Source organism: Cupressus sempervirens, chromosome 4 (genome assembly GCF_028749045.1).
Source record: "Cupressus sempervirens isolate cs-2001-9-10 chromosome 4, ASM2874904v1, whole genome shotgun sequence".
Taxonomy (NCBI): Eukaryota; Viridiplantae; Streptophyta; class Pinopsida; order Cupressales; family Cupressaceae; genus Cupressus; species Cupressus sempervirens.
The window spans coordinates 781,005,398-781,021,975 of NC_143121.1; the positions used below are offsets into that span (position 1 = coordinate 781,005,398).

At 33.0% G+C, this 16,578-nt stretch overlaps 1 protein-coding gene across 1 annotated transcript in view; it reads left to right on the forward strand.

Moving 5' to 3' along the window:
• The window catches only part of COR413-PM2 (cold-regulated 413-plasma membrane 2), a 43,120-nt gene that overhangs the window by 1,946 nt on the left and 24,596 nt on the right, over positions 1-16,578 (forward strand). The window contains exons 2-3 of the mRNA XM_089826864.1: positions 15,943-16,050; positions 16,152-16,222. Coding sequence (XP_089682990.1) covers positions 15,943-16,050; positions 16,152-16,222 — 179 coding nt within the window. The remainder of the gene's footprint in view (positions 1-15,942; positions 16,051-16,151; positions 16,223-16,578) is intronic.

Sequence of the window (16,578 nt, forward strand, 5' to 3'; positions counted from 1 at the left end):
GTGGTCAAGTTTTCCATGAAATTCCTTATGAATGTCAACTTATATTTCTGCCATTTGGAACTATCATATTTATTTGGCAGGTTTACAATGGCATAGTAATTTTTCATCATGGATTGATCATAAACTAGGGGCAGCTATGCTACATATGGATTTAGGATGAGGTGTGTCAAACTTTCTCTACATGTGTTCAACCACTTGCAATGGCTGCCTATAGCATATACTTTGAAGGATAAATTAGAAACATCATTAATGTGGAAAATAATTTGCATGATACACAAAACATATGCAACACAAATATACTTGGGAGAATCCCTCAGCGGGGCAGAAACCTCTTGCAATAGTAAGCAATGCATCTCAGATTCTCATGCCATTAATTTTCATTTTTACATGATGCATATATTTTTCCTTGTGGGTTTGAGAAAAATCTTGTTCTGAGCTCCATCACATCTGCATTCCAAACTGAAGATGATATTTGCTTGTATCTTCTTTTGCAATTATATGGAGTGGAGGACAAACTTCTCACATAGCGATTGCTATCCATAGTTCAGAAAATTGCTGTTGCATCAGGTCCACTGCCTCAGCATTCAATCACTCACAGAATCTGCAATGTCCAAAAGGAATTTTTTTTCCATAGCTCTACCTTGTAGACAAGACATGCTTTACCTTAGATGCATATAGCCTATGTGCTCCCCACTCCTTTTGGTATCATTATAGGTTGCCAGTCTTTATGCATTTGGGTTTTGTTGTTGTTCTTAGTGTCTTTTGGAATGTTGGACTTCATTGTGTTTTTCACACTTAATGTCCTTTTCCACCTCTGTCCTCTTTCTTGTTAGACAACATTACTGATAGCATCTCTTGTCTCATTAGAGTCGGACTTCTCCTCATCTAACTACCATGTAGTTATGAGTGCCTCATTATCCTTGAGCCCCATAATTGAAACTCCCATCTGTTTCAACTGTTCATCACACCTACAGCTTGTCCTGTAAATGTATCGTAATTTTAATTCTTGTTGTTTTTCTGTTGACACTATTTAATTACTGATTGTGGACCCTATGTGTATTTCCTGTTGTTGGAGTTGTGTTTATCACCCTAACCATTGTTTTTGTAATAGCTAGGGTTTGTGGCCTTGGTTCTTCTTGCCATTATAATATGTTTAAGTTAAATTCTTTCAAAAATTGTAACTTTTGGGTTCAATTCAAAGGAGAAATAATGCTAGTTGATGGGTTTTATGAAATTAACAAGTATAGAAAATTGCAGTGTTGAGTAAATACACAACACAATATTTTTTATGGAAAAACTTGGTAAAATTATACCTGCAAAAAACCACAGGCAAATATCTTTTAATGTTATATCTTTGGAATTTTCACAGTTACAATGATGTTCAAAATATATCTTCAAACATTCAAGTTGCATATAACAACCGAGTTATAGAGTCCCAATTACATACCACTTACTAAATTTAGTAAGTGTGACAACCCCATTTGATGACTTAACCACAACCACATGATTCTCAGTACTGCCATTTGTGTAGGTACTTAAAAGTCTTCATGTTGGTTTTGGCCTCTTTGTGGTTGGTATTTGGGTAGGAAATTTGTGAAGGAAAAAGGAACTTTTAGACACACCCACCAAACCTAATTTGACTATCTTGAGCTCTCATGACTAGATGAATAGATTTGAGGTAAAGCCTCTTGAATCTATAACGACCAAAGGATGAAAACTTACTAGGTTGTGAGTGGTTGAGAACAAAAGCTCTGTTGGCCCAAGAGGCAATTCTCACCTAGAGGCCATGATTGAGATTTAATGGTTGTTGGCATCGATGAAATCAAGATGAAGCAACACTTGGAGTTATGTAGCATAAGTGGTTACACTAGATCTAGACGTGCCCGTGGTAGTTCTTATCCATAGGAGTGAACTAGATTAAAATTATTGAAAGCTGTAAACATAGACAAGAGCCTCCTTAGTTCATGAAAGTTGTTCAAGCAATGCTTGTAATGTGTTTCTTATTTTTTCCATTGTAAGAATGGACCTATACCTTTGTTAACTATGTAAAATAGATGTCAATGCATGTAAATCCATATTTGCAAGTTGGGTCATATAAATTTGTTGATATATAGAGTTATGATTGGTCTTGCCATTACATAATTGATTGCATACTTTGTGTTAGGATTATTGTAGGAATCAAAGAGGGAAATCTAAGTTTTATGGTTTAGCATAATTTTAACCCTAGATTTAGTGTCCATTGATCCATATCTTTTGACAAAGTTGGTTAATTGATTGATGTAGTATAATTATTGATGTGTTATTACAAATATATTGCTTTGTTAAAAGGGAAAGGCACAATTCGATCTCTAAAAATATCCATGCGTCAAAGTACTTGCATTAAAATTATTAGTCTTTATTAAGGTCTGATAATATATATTTAAATTTTTGTAAAAACCAGTTGTATTAAAGTTAAGTATGGACATTACAATTTCCAAGCTTAGTAGTCTCTGCCAACTAGCATGTAACAACTTTGCTCCATCAATCTACATGAAATAGGCTCTTACATAGTCTGTATGTACTAATTTACACAAGTCAATCTATTGATGCATGAACCAACATCGTGCATGTAATTTTGTAATGTCATGGTTCACCTCCCTTATTAGCTATTTGTCATCTTAGTATGGTTTCCCATGGCCAACATATGAAGTAGCCTTGTAGCAAAATAATTCCTTTGCATTGATTCTTGTTGAACTAACTAACTAATGAATCACATGAGAATGGAACTAAAGAAAATTCCTACATAAGGTTAGTTGAACCCTCTTTATGCTTCTTTGAACTTGCAAAAAGGGTCAATGGTCTTTGATATGGATTGTTGCCTTTCTAGGTGACGAGTGTTCATGTATTTGCCACTAATCTACCTCCTTACAATGATGGAAGATGAGACAACACTTAAATAGCAACAATTAGACTTGCCACTATTCCACCATCCAGTTGTCCCTACAAGATTTCCCAACGCTAGTTTTTACCTCAACAACTCTAGCAAAGGTAACAACACAATTTTATGCCTACCTTGCGTACATACAACATCCTTGCTTTGAAAACAGTGGGAAAAAATAATTGAACAACTACCAACAACATTTGGTGTTTTGCTGCTTGTTATTGCCCAAATCCAATGACACAAAGTCTTCCAAGTCAATTCTCAAGGACCAAAATGTGCACTTAATTGATAATCATGCACTTCAGTAGCTTAGGACTCACTTCAGCAACATCATGCTTGCTACAATAGCCATATGTTATCTTCAATAGTCAGCTCCCATGACTTTGGTTACAACCTTAGACTTGGATAGTGAGGGTTCCCTTCAATAGTCATTGTCATCTTTGGCAACACTTGTGTGTGTGAACTAAAGTTGAACACTTAGGATGTGATCCCTAATGCAGTTGTACAAAATAGATCCAAACCACCTAACTGATTTTTGATCAAGGATGAAAGAAATGAGATTGCTATTGACTTTATGGGCCCTTTTTGATGCATTCAAATTAAAAGGATATAGTGGTTGTGATTGACTTAACAAATCTTGTTGAAAAGTTGGTTCATTGACCCCTTGTGAAATCTGAATATCAATATCATGACAAATTCACATGAAGATTTTGTGTCATCCATTCTCTGTTTGTGCAATTTAACCTAGATTTGTTATTGGAAATAGAGAGATGTCCTCATTTGTGACAATGAAGACGATACCTTTGAGGGTGATTATGAGATTCTAACATTTTTTACCTCTAGTTTGAGGTGTGCATGATTTTGACTAGATTCTCGAGTTAGAGTAGTTTTGTTTGCATGTTGATTGTCATGTTTGCATGAAGAGTATTTTTCTAAAATATGAATTGCTTAATTTAATATGACAATATGCATGCGTGTTTATGAGTTTTTTCATGGAATGGATATATTTGTACAAAACAAGGCACCATAAATTGGTCCTTGTAGAAATAAGGCATGTAGGAATGACTTTGCATGGTAAGTAAATTGCAAGATTGTTTCTAATTGTTTTTTGGATTAAGCTTCAGAAAATAATACAGTTTGTTGTGTCAAATTATGTTAAGATAGGAGATTATGGATTTGAATAGTAAGCTAGATAAGTACAAAAGTAGATTGTTAAATAGAACTATTGCTAGTTGTGTAGAAGTTTTGAATTGTCCTTTTGTAGACAAAGCAAAGAATTTAGGTCAGAGAGCATAGTTGCATAAAGACTCGTCTTTGACCCCTAGGGACGCATCTCAAAGATATGTTGCTTAATTTAATATCATTATATACATGCGTGCTTGTGAGCTTTTTCATGGAAGGGATATATCTATACAAAATAAGGCACCATAAATTGGTCACTGTAGAAATAAGGTATGTAGGAATGACTTTGCATGGTAAGTAAATTGCAAGATTGTTTCTAATCATTTTTTAGATTAAGCTTTAGAAAAGAATACAGTTTGATGTGTCAAATTAAGTTAAGATTGGAGATTAGGGAACTGAATATTAAGCTAGATAACTACAAAAGTAGATTGTTAGATAGAATTATTGCTAGTTGTCTAGAAGGTTTCTATTGTCCTTATGTAGACAAAGTGGAGAATTTAGGTTAGAGAGCGTAGTTGCACAGAGACTTGTCTCCAACCCCTAGGGATGCATCTCAAAGATGAACCACATTTCAAGTACTGGAGACTTTGCTTGAGATGTCTCCAGTCGTAGGAGCCTTTCAATCGTGGTGTTTCGAAGACTTGCTATCTTCCACGTGAAAGGTGTTGACTCCCATACAAATAAAACAAAAATCCCTAAAAGTTGAAAGTGAAATGCATCAGGAAGGTGAAAATAAACACACCACAAATAGGGAAAATAGGAGCCGACACAAGGCAAGAGTCAATGGGAGCTAACAAAACCAGAAGTATTTTCTATTTAGCTATTTTACATTCGATGCAAACTCCAAATATTTTCATATTTCTTTATTCTTGTTGTTGTTCTTTTAATTCATTTATTTAGAATTTGCAGTATATATAATGAGGGTGAATTCTATTAGATCATCGAGAGTTGGGAATTTTCCTATGTTTACATTTTCTTTCTTCATTCTTGTATGTGTATTTCACATTCTCATATATAATCTATAATCACATTCTCATCTATATAATCACATTTATATAATTTATTTTCACATTCTTATCAATATAATCACATAGAATAGAAAAAGGATTTGTCGTGTTGAAAGTTTCAACTTCTTGGTTTAGGCTTTGGCCTTCAATTTCTTTATACACTTTGTCTATATTCATATTTAGTCTTACACTATACACCTTTTTTCAGACTTTATAAAAATTACTAAAACTTATAAACCGATATGGGTATCTCCAAGCACCCTCACTCCTATTTTAAAAATAGCTGTTCCATTACTAGTACTAGTCTCTGGAGTCTCCAAGTACTCTTGAGGCAACCTTGTTAGCAAGCCATTTTGGACAAGAGGATATTACCTTTTCTCATTACCGCTAGTTCTTGTCATTTGAGGCAAGACTTTAATAATATCACGGGGAGCATGTTTATCACCATAAGGATGTCTATTCCATATCACCTAATAAATAGAGGGAGGCCCCTCATTGACACATCATTACCTAGTGTATTGACCACTTCCACCTAACTCAATTAGTATAGCTTTGACTAGCTTAAATCTCGAGGACACCAACACTTGGTCATAATACACCATAGTTACTGCTTTTCTATGCTGAATCAATTCCGTGGTCTAAATTGACGATTTTGTTTATTTATTACCCCTAAGATATCTAATTTGTCACTAAATTAGTAGAAGTTAAACATTGTTTTAGCATTAGAACATAGCAAATAAGGATCAAATAACATTTAAATAAAATTTTTTTTTTGGTCATTTTCCGGTAAAAATGTATTGAGTAAATTAGGCAACAAGCCTGTAGATTACAGAGATATCCTGGGAAATGGTTTGGTTCAAAACTGACTAAAGGATTGATTCACATAATGCATCCATTGTTTGAAAGAAAATAATTTTTGGTAATAAAGTGATGGCATAAAGAAAGGAATTTTCTCTTAAAAATACACAAAAAAGGAAAACAAGTATCTTTTGGAGAACATAATTTTTTTTTGAATTTCAACCAAATTTTTCCTATTTTTCGTATTCTTCTTTGTTAATAGTTTATGTATACCTATATGTGGAGTAACTAGTAATTTGTGGGAGTATTGATGTGCATTGTTGAGTACATTTGATTTGTTGCTGGATTATTGTATTGTGGATAACACAGAGTGGTTTAGGTAATCAGGAAATCCACCAATATATTTGTTTCCAGTATGCTATTGGTGAGTTGTTGCATTTTCGAGTTGTATGTCCCAGTTCCTTGGATTCCCATATGGACTCCTTTGCGCAGTATGTAGCGGTTATCTCTTTGTTCAGATTGTGTAATAAGGGGATGTATTACATCATCAGTTTATAATATATAAGTAAAAGGTAATAATTTAGATAATCGGCTAGCAAAATAATTTGATAGTTGGGAGTTATTTCAACATGAATTTGAGTAGGGTAGTTGTTGGGAATTGGAAAAGCTTGATAGTTTTTAATAAAACCAATGCATTGTCAAGAAATATCATCCTAAAGCATGATATGCTATTTTATTATTGTCTGTAACTATGGTGTAATCTGGAGTTTTGTATGCTCTACCTCCTTCAATAGAAAGTAGCACTGATTTTGTAAATCATAAGTTATTATTAAACTCTAAGAGGTGAGGACTTGCCAAACAAATACTCTCACTTTTTTGGTCTAGGATTTGTCATGGAAGACAAGATTTAACAAAGGTTAAGAGGTTTAAAGAATAGCCTGGTAAAAAATGTTTAATGTGGTACTTAGCTTCATTGGATCTACTATCTTAGGAATTTTATATATCATTTTTTTCATAAATTACAGCATGATGAATTCACTCTCAAAAAGAGAAGCAGAGCTTTATTGGAGAAAGTCTAGGCAGCAACCTTAGGTGCTTCAAAATAGGAATCCTCTAGAGTTTGCGGCGTCTGCGGTTGCTTTCCAAATTTCACCAAGGTACTTAGCTTTTACAGTAGGGTTATTTAGGTGCAACAAGGTAGAGCCCTTTCTTTCTTTTTAAAAGTATTTTCAAGATTAGTATTGATTTGTTGAACATGTTACAAGCAGTTGTACTTGATATTATAGATTGTCTAACCCTTGGGACACCCTATACTTGGATGGAAAGTCATCGTTCAGGCTAAATATAAGCCCCTAGAAGCTTTGCAAAGAGTGTTGTGGTGGGGTGAACACATTAGGCGGACAACTTTTTGGTAACAATGTAGTCACATCTTTGAATAAAAGAGTGGAATGAACAATAAAGTGGTCAATATGTGGCACAGGGTGATATACCCTTTCCGAAATAAGAAATAATAGTAAAAAATAAAAATAAAATAAAAAAACAATGATAAATATAAATAAATAAATTAATAATAATTAATTATATTATTTAGTTACAAGGTTGTTATCTATCAGGATGCTAATACGATCAACATGAGTATAATTAATAAATGAAATTAATATGGAAATACATTAGACTATAGAGCAACGATATTGACAAAGAAGAGACAAACCATTCTATTATTAATAGATGAGTTCAAAAGAGACATATCCCAAAAAATGTTTAAAGAGTGCAATCTGTCAGCATTGAAGGTATAGAAGGGGAATCAAGTCCATTCTGTTGGGAAATATGGAAAAGATTAGATTACATAATATGTTAGATACTGATCAAGTAGATTATTTTATTTCAGATAGTTAGGGATTTTGGATAATAAGGAGGAATCAGGAATAATTATTTATTATGAATACTCTTCAAGGAAGAGATGAGAAAAGGAAATGAATCATCCATCATACTGAAAGAATTGTGTGATAGCAAGTTGTGTGTACGAGTTAATATCACACACACACACGCACACACACACACACACCTTCCATTCCGAATTTTGATCTGCTTGATAGAGCCTCTACCTATTTGACAAACACTAGTTGCAAATTTTTTAAGACAAATCATGAACAGATAAATTAGTAAGAAAGTTTTGAGGACAGAAAACAATATAGGGATTCAGTAAACTAAAGAATATATATAAAAATAAATACATTTTGCTTTATCAGGGATCTGCAGTATAGGACAGAGCGGGAGCCATGTGTTTGTAAATATATATTTATAAGTATATATAAATCCATATCAGGTATATACAGACCTGAAACTATAATTAAATAAATAAGAAAAAATGTAATTAATATACCATAAGATACACATTCTAAAGGCTATTTATTATTTAGTATCCGAGAAGGGAGTCAATGATGCTTTCAGCGAGAGTCTAGTGTAAACTCCAGCCAATTAATTATTCCCAAAATAGGGTGTGGATTAATGACCCTGAGCGTCTTGTGGGCATTGTCTCAATAAAGGCTGAAGGGGTTGGATCTATAAACTTTGAAGGATAGCCTATTGAGGATTGGTGTCTAAGAAAACCTGATTATATCCAAAATGTCCTTAAACTAAACTAATAATAGGTTAGCATGAATGTAATGATCATGGATAGTAAGATCCCTAATCTGTGTTAATTTGGACTAAATCCAATCAAGGGACATTACAAATGGTATTGGAGCTATGATCCTGCCATCCTGCAGGGTAAATACAAACAAATTAATGAATCACTTTAGTCAATAAATGGGAACCTAACAATGTGTGTATTATGCTTTGTGTATGCTTCCTGTCTTCCTGCATCAATGTGTATGCTTCCTATCTTCCTGCATCATGTGTATACTTCGTGTCTCCATGTTCTAGTGTGTAGCTTTGTGTACACTTCATGTTTGCATATATTCATTTCATATTTTAAAATGGATATGATTCTATTATAATTAGTTTGGAATACCTAGAGTGGACACAAGATATGAATATACTGATTACTATCAAAGTCACACTACGACTTATAGTCATAGCAAAAGATCTGTCTAGAAAATGAGAGAAACTTTAAATTACCAACTGTTATTATCAAATAATGAGGAAACATGTATTTGCCTGAGGACAAGTAATTTTGGGGAGGGTAGGACTGTGATGTCCCCTTTTGCGAAATAAGAAATAATAATAAAAAAGAAAATTTATCAAATAAATAATAATGATAAAATATAAATAAATAAGTTAATAAAAATAAATTATAATATTTAGTTATAAGGTTATCCATCAAGACGATCAACATTAGTATAATCAATAACTGAAATTAATTTGGAAATACAATAGAGAAATGAATATAATAGAAAAAGAAGTGATAAACCATTCTATTGTGAATATATGAGTACAAAAGAGACATATCCCTTAAATGTTTAAAGAGTGCAACCTTTCAGCATTGAAGGTATAGAAGGGGGATAAAATCCATTTCATTGGAAATATGGAAAAGATTAGATTACATAATATATTGGATACTCATCAAATAGATTATACTTTATTTCAGATACTTGGATTTTGGATGATAAGAATGAGGAACTGAGAAGAATTATTTATTACGAACACTCTTCAGGGAAGAGATGAGAAAAACAAGTAAATCATCGACAATACTGAAAAAATAGTGTGACAGAAAATTGTGCTGTAACATATCTATGAGTTTAATAACAGAATGATATTATAGGATAAGAGATCCTGATATATATATATAGGTAATAGTGAAACCAGAAATATATATAATAATGAATCAGAAATATATATATGTACTAATATACACCTTCCATTCCCTATTTTGGTTTGCTCAATAGAGCCTCTACCTTATTTGACAAACATCAGTTGCAAATCTGCTAATATAAATCATTGACGGAGAAATTAGTAAGGAAATCTTGAGGACACAAAACAGTATAGTGATTCAGTAAACTGAAGAATATATATAAAAATCAATATATTTCCCTTTATCAGGCGTCTGCAGTATAAGACTGTCATGCCCAAACTACGAAGGCAAAAACACACAATATTTTTTTTTAAATTAAGAATTAAAAAAGCTCAAGTTCGAAAAGATTGTGATAAAGTTTAAGTAGGTTTTCTACATTACATCTTAAGTTTATAATCTTCCCGCATGAATTAATCATTAATTTATCTTTCATCATTAAATCGGTTAATTATTTTAACAATCAACTTTCTAATTTAAAAGTTTTATCACATTGGTAATTTTATATACTTGTATACAATATCTTTAAATTATTCGAATAACTTTAGGTATAAGATCATTAATTAAACAAATTATTAATTAGTCTACTAAAATAAAATATATGAGACTAACCATCTTTAATTAAATCAATTAATATTTACATCTAATGCTAACTATCTTTAAACTAAGTTAATTTAATAAAACAATTTACTAAAACCAAATTAACAAGATACTATTTAATACTAACATGTCATAAATTAACATAAATCTAAACTTAATTAAATTTAAGCTAAATAACTTTAAACAATTAACAAAATTTTTAACTAAAAACTTTCTTAAACTAACATAACTTAAATCTAAAACTATCTAAAAACAATAACATCTAACTGCACAACACATTAACTAACATTTACACTAACCTAATACTAACCTATGGTAACACCTATACTAACCCTTAACTCCTACTCTATCCCATAAGTCAAATCGACCCCCAATTGGAAATACTGCGCATCAACCAAGCGCTTTCCAAGAAATAAGAACTCGCTGCCCGAGCAAAACAAGAGCTGACACAACCTGTCAGGTGAGGTGGCGACTATGAGAAGCAAGCGTAGGTTTGAGAGAAAGAGGAAATCTCCATCCCAAAACAAGGAGAGGAAACTTCAGCGCTAAACCCCAACAAGGAATCATGACAAGGCTAAAGTAATGGAAGATTCTTAGGAATGCGTGTCAGATCCAAGGGTCCTTTCACAGGTCTTGTCCCCCTCCTTCCTATCTTGTCAAGGTTGAGGGCCAAGTTGACGCCCAAGGAGGAGATAGAAGGTTGCTATATAAAAAAAATAACATAAAACATCTTTGTTTAAACCTTCCCTTAATAAAAGAGATGAGCGTGCTAACAGAGATGATGGGGATGGGGTGATGTCACCCCATCATCATTACATTTAGCTGACTTAGCATTAAATTTTGCAACGTAAGTCTTTTCAAACCCCCTCTAAAAGCTGCGTCCAACAAGAGGATATGGGGGAGCATTAAACCCATAAAGTTTTAATAGGTAAGAATTAGATATTTAGGATATTAAGCTTAGTAATAAAAATTTCTTCTTTTTATTTTTCTTTGTTTATTTAATTAGTATTTTTAATTTTAAATACAATACTTAAAAAGCAAAAAGGATATTAAGAGAATCTCTTAGATTCTCTGTCTCAAGGGGAGAATTTAAATTTGCTCCCCATACAAAAACCAGAGAGTTTTTGCTCTCTTGCCACACTTTTTTTTTAATGTAAATTTAAGTCACGATTAAATCACATAATAACCAATTATACTCAAACACCAATTTTATTGGCAAACCTGATTCAAAGGCTCAGCCGGGAAAGAACCAGGAAGAAAACTCGGCTTCGTTGCCATTACAACAAAGTTTGAAATACAAATTACATAGGATATCAATCCCAATTACAACAATTTAATTGAATTTTCTTCAAGACCCTCATCATGGGATTCATAACGATTTTTGCAATACATTCAAGAACCATGTAGGGAACAGAATTTGATCAGGTGACCAAAAGCATGACCAAGAACAATTCAAACATGCTTATTCATACAAGGTTTTCACAATATGATTCACAATGAATCAACACTAGGGAAAGGTGGATTCTTCCAACAGGAGAAGTCAAGCACAACACCAAATCAGATGCCCAATCGAGGCTATTAACCAAGAACTTCCGTTCTGCCATTTAAACATGCCATACTCATACGAAGTTTGTGCTGACGGGTAGGGGCCCATAACACCCTACTCTCTCTCCCTCTTATCCTGAGAAGAGACTCTACATTGGTTGGAGTCCAACTAAACAGACCTTTCCCAAAATTGGTCACTTCTGCCCTATCCAAGGGTGAGTAATACCAAAACACCTATGCAAGAAAAATCTCAAAATTGCAAACATAAACATGAAAGGAAATCATCCAAAATAACATGGTTTTCAAATCTTCCCAACATACCCACAATCATACAAACATTCATATAACAACAAGGTAGCATAAGCATGAAGCAAACATGAAAATCTGTATAAGAGAGATGAGAATTCCTACCTTCACAAAGAGGTAATGGCAATGAACAAGTTTTAGTAGAGCTTTTCCCTTCCTTGCTCCAATCTTCCAAGACTCCTCTCTAAATGTAGAGATTGGGTAACCACCTCCACTAGTCCAAGAAGGGCCTCTAAATAAGCCTCAAACTCAACCACCAAAGGGAACAATAACTTCACCCACCCACCTACACCTCTAGAAGCTCCTAACTCAACCCACACTAGGGTTAAACACTAAATGAAGGTGAGGTAACTCATGATAGTCATAGTCCATTTTCGCACAAAGGCAAAATGAGACTTTTTGAGTGACCTCAAAAGTCAAAAAAAGGGGCTTAGGGGTTGGAAAAGACCCCTAACCCATACCCATACCCTTTGGGTATAATTATTTCATGTTTTAAGCTTTAGGAAATAAGTTTAGAGCCAAACAAAAGCTAGGAATAAAATAGGACCATCTAACTACTCTAACATTGCAGATTAAGCACTAATCCGGATTAAGGGATGACTAACCTTAATAAGAACCAAAAAGCAAACTGACACCAACTTAAACCAACTTGGGTCCAAAGGTTATACAACTAACCCTAATCAGCACACTGAAGAACATAAACAATTTACGAGTGTCAAGCGACACTAAAAGAACATAGTTACGAACACTAACATTCACTAAACATAGAAAGATACATACATACATCTCACAATACAATACTTGAATTACAAACAAGGTTTCCAAAATTAGCACATACAGATCAGTTCTGTTCTTCCGTAGGGTTTCTCGGCTAAAATATCTACACACTCATTGCACACATCAGTAGTCCTGTAAAATCACATGTACATATATGCATACGTATCAGAATTTCACATAAATTGAAACATACATCAATAAGGGTTTCTTCATCCTGCTTAATTCTTAACCATTTAAAATCTCTTAAATCAAAGTCTCAATCCTACATTTACTGATTTCATCAACATACATATACATGAAACATTAAATAACAACCATCAAATATATATCTGAAAGTAACATCACACAAGATAAAATAATATAGTATGTTCTAAGCATCAGATAATGTCTCGACATCTCGAGTCGTGAATATCAAAATAATAGTAATGTATCACTATGCTACGATGGGTCGGGGCGACGCCTCACAAAGACAGAGCATGAGCAATGTGTTTACATATAGTATATATAAATCTAAGTATTATAGTATATATAAATGCATATCAAGTATATATAGACCAGAAACTCCCGTTAAATAATAAGAAAAAATTAATATACCATAAGAAACACATGCTAAAGGCTATTTATTATTTAATATTGAGGAGGGAGTCGATGTATTCAGGGAGAGGCTATGTAAACTCCAGCCAATTGATTATTCCCAAAATAGGACAGGGATCAATGACCTTCAGCACCTTGTGGAAGTTGTCCCAAGAAAGGCTTAAGGGCTTGGATCTATTAACTTTTGGGGCCCGTTTGGTCCCAGGCATAGGAATTGAGAATAGGAATGCGTATTGAGAATAGGAATGGCTATTCCAATAACTATTTTTTGGAAGGACATAAGCTCGTTTTAGGGGCAAAATGAGAATATGTATTCCTATTCCCTATTCCAGTTGGTGCACTGAATGGAAAATAGAAAACATATTCCTAATTTCCTATTCCTATTCCAGCAACCAAACGGGTGTTAAAGTAATAGCTTCAGTTGGATTTGATATCAGTATATGGAACATACATATACAGATATGTTTGATTTACTTCACATACTAATGTCTCATGCTGTTCGATACTTTATGATCATGCTCTGATCGGGCTGTATATATTAATATATATACTGTGATAGTTCCTCTCATATATCAAGCATCGATTCATGTTATTATTGATACTATATTTGTTATTCTTGTATTAATGGAATCAAATAATTATGTGTTGTTGTCCCGGAGTGCCAGACATCAAATAACTTGCATCGGTCTTAAGTTAACATATTCTTTTGGTAGGCATCAAGGATTTGATGTTAGTGCACATACCAAAAAAATATAAGTATGATGAATATCATATGATTGATAATTCATATTGAATCATACGTCGGATTATATTGAAAGATAACATCTAAGTTGATGGATATATGTTGACATGCCATTCTAGGAATATCATATTGAGATGATATCTTTTCATATGCTTGAGAGCATAATGTGTTCTATAACAATCCTCCCTAGCTAAGAGGGAGTGTTAAGATTGTAGCTTCAGTCGGATTGAATTGACCTAAAGTTAATTCTTTTATGGTTATTGGGAAATCATCATTTAGACAAATATATCTACTTATATAGCTTCAGTCGGATTGAATTGACCTAAAGTTAATTCTTTTATGGTTATTGGGAAATCATCATTTAGACAAATATATCTACTTATATGATGATATATAAGTAGATATATTTGTCTAAATGATGATTTCCCAATAACCATAAAAGAATTAACTTTAGGTCAATTCAATCCGACTGAAGCTACAATCTTAACAGTGGACCCTTAGGGAAAGCCTATAGAGGATTGATGTCTGAGAAACATGATTATATCCAAACTGCCCTTCTTAAACTAAAATATCAATAAGGTTAGCGTGAATGTAATGATCATGGATAGTAAGATCCCTAATTTGTGTTAATTTGGACTAAACCCAATCAAAGGACATTATGGTAAGGCTCATGAAAGTGTTGAAGTTACAGCACCTTAACATGAAAATTTATTTGTTAATTCGCATTCGACACTCTCTTGATATCAGTGTCTTGGATCACACCATATAATCCATCATCACAAGTATGTACTGAAACTTTGATGCATAATATGGCAGAGATTTTCTAGAAGCTTTTCTAATTAATCTCAGGCACCATGAAAACTTGATGTACACCATATGTTCTTGACTGCCAAAGTGTATTATCATTAATAATAGTGTATCTTACTTTCTCTCTACAAAATTGTAGGTACAGAATAAAAAAGACCTGCATTTTATTCTCAGATAAATGACAGACAGAAGTGGTTGGTCAGTAGGGCTCTAGGATAACTACCTGCTGCGATTGGTCTTGAGTTCAAATGTAGGAAGTATAAAATTTGAATACTATATGATAAATGAAAAACAATTTCCTTATTGTCTTCTACAAGAGACCTGTTAAACACTAAATTTGTGGCTCACTTACCTAATGAGAAGATATAATAAGAAAGTTCATAGAACTTGGGATGAGAACCATTCTTGACTTAAATATTTTTATAGTTTTGCAGTTGAAGGGTACCCAAATTGGTGGCATTATTAAAAATAGTTGCCAGTTTGGCATTGCAGAAAATAGTAGAGACTGTCCAAAAGCATCAGATGATGTTTTAAAAAGCGAACTCAATATTTCAAGATAGCACTAGCTGAATGAAAACAAACAAATAATATGTAGAGCACTTTGAGCATACATAATTCCCAACTCTTGATCCAAAACTAAGTTGTTTATCATTTGCCTTTACAATTTTACTGTAACAATTGCTCAGTTTAGATTATTTTCTACCTAGGTAATTTATGCAGTTTATATGAAGCAAATGTTTATCACGGATTTCTGTAGTAATTGGCCTTCTGGAAAACAATGGTTACAATTTGCATTGGTTATGGCATTTATATTGCTAAAATGAGAATAATGATATATTGGAAAACTAAAATTCTCCATGCATATGATTTGCAGATACTTGTTAATATTGGACCGGACAAATTGGAGGACAAACATGCTGACTTCACTTTTGGTGCCCTATATCTTCTTAAACTTGCCTTCAATAATCTTTAGCTTCTTACGGTGAGGAGTGGATTTGTTTCAAAGGTTTTTTTTCTTTGTTTTATCTTCCTAAATGTCTAAAAATGCAATACCATGTAATCTTTGGTTCTCACCTGTTACAGTGGTGAAGTTGGAAAATGGATTGCATTTATTGCTGTGATATTAAGACTGTTTTTTCCCCAACGTTTTCCAGGTATGGGACTTTTTCTTCCATGTGCAGTTGTTTTCACTAAAACTTTGTTTTTCATTTTAAATGCTTGCTTTTGAAAGAAAAATATGTTTCAATAGGGTATGGAAATTTATAACAAAGCATGAATCAATTACTTGAAAGGTTACATATAGTAAAGGTAGTAACAGTGCTTTAAATGTGTAGGCAATAGCATTTTTTATTTATTCTAATTATATAAAAATATCAAGCATTCAAAAAACTCAGTGCTTCACAGATGATGCCTCTTAAAAGATCTATCATTTTACTAAAGCCAATCTTCTTAGCTAGGTACATGTTTTTCTTCACTTTAAAAACAGCACTTTGAAACATTAAATTAATGA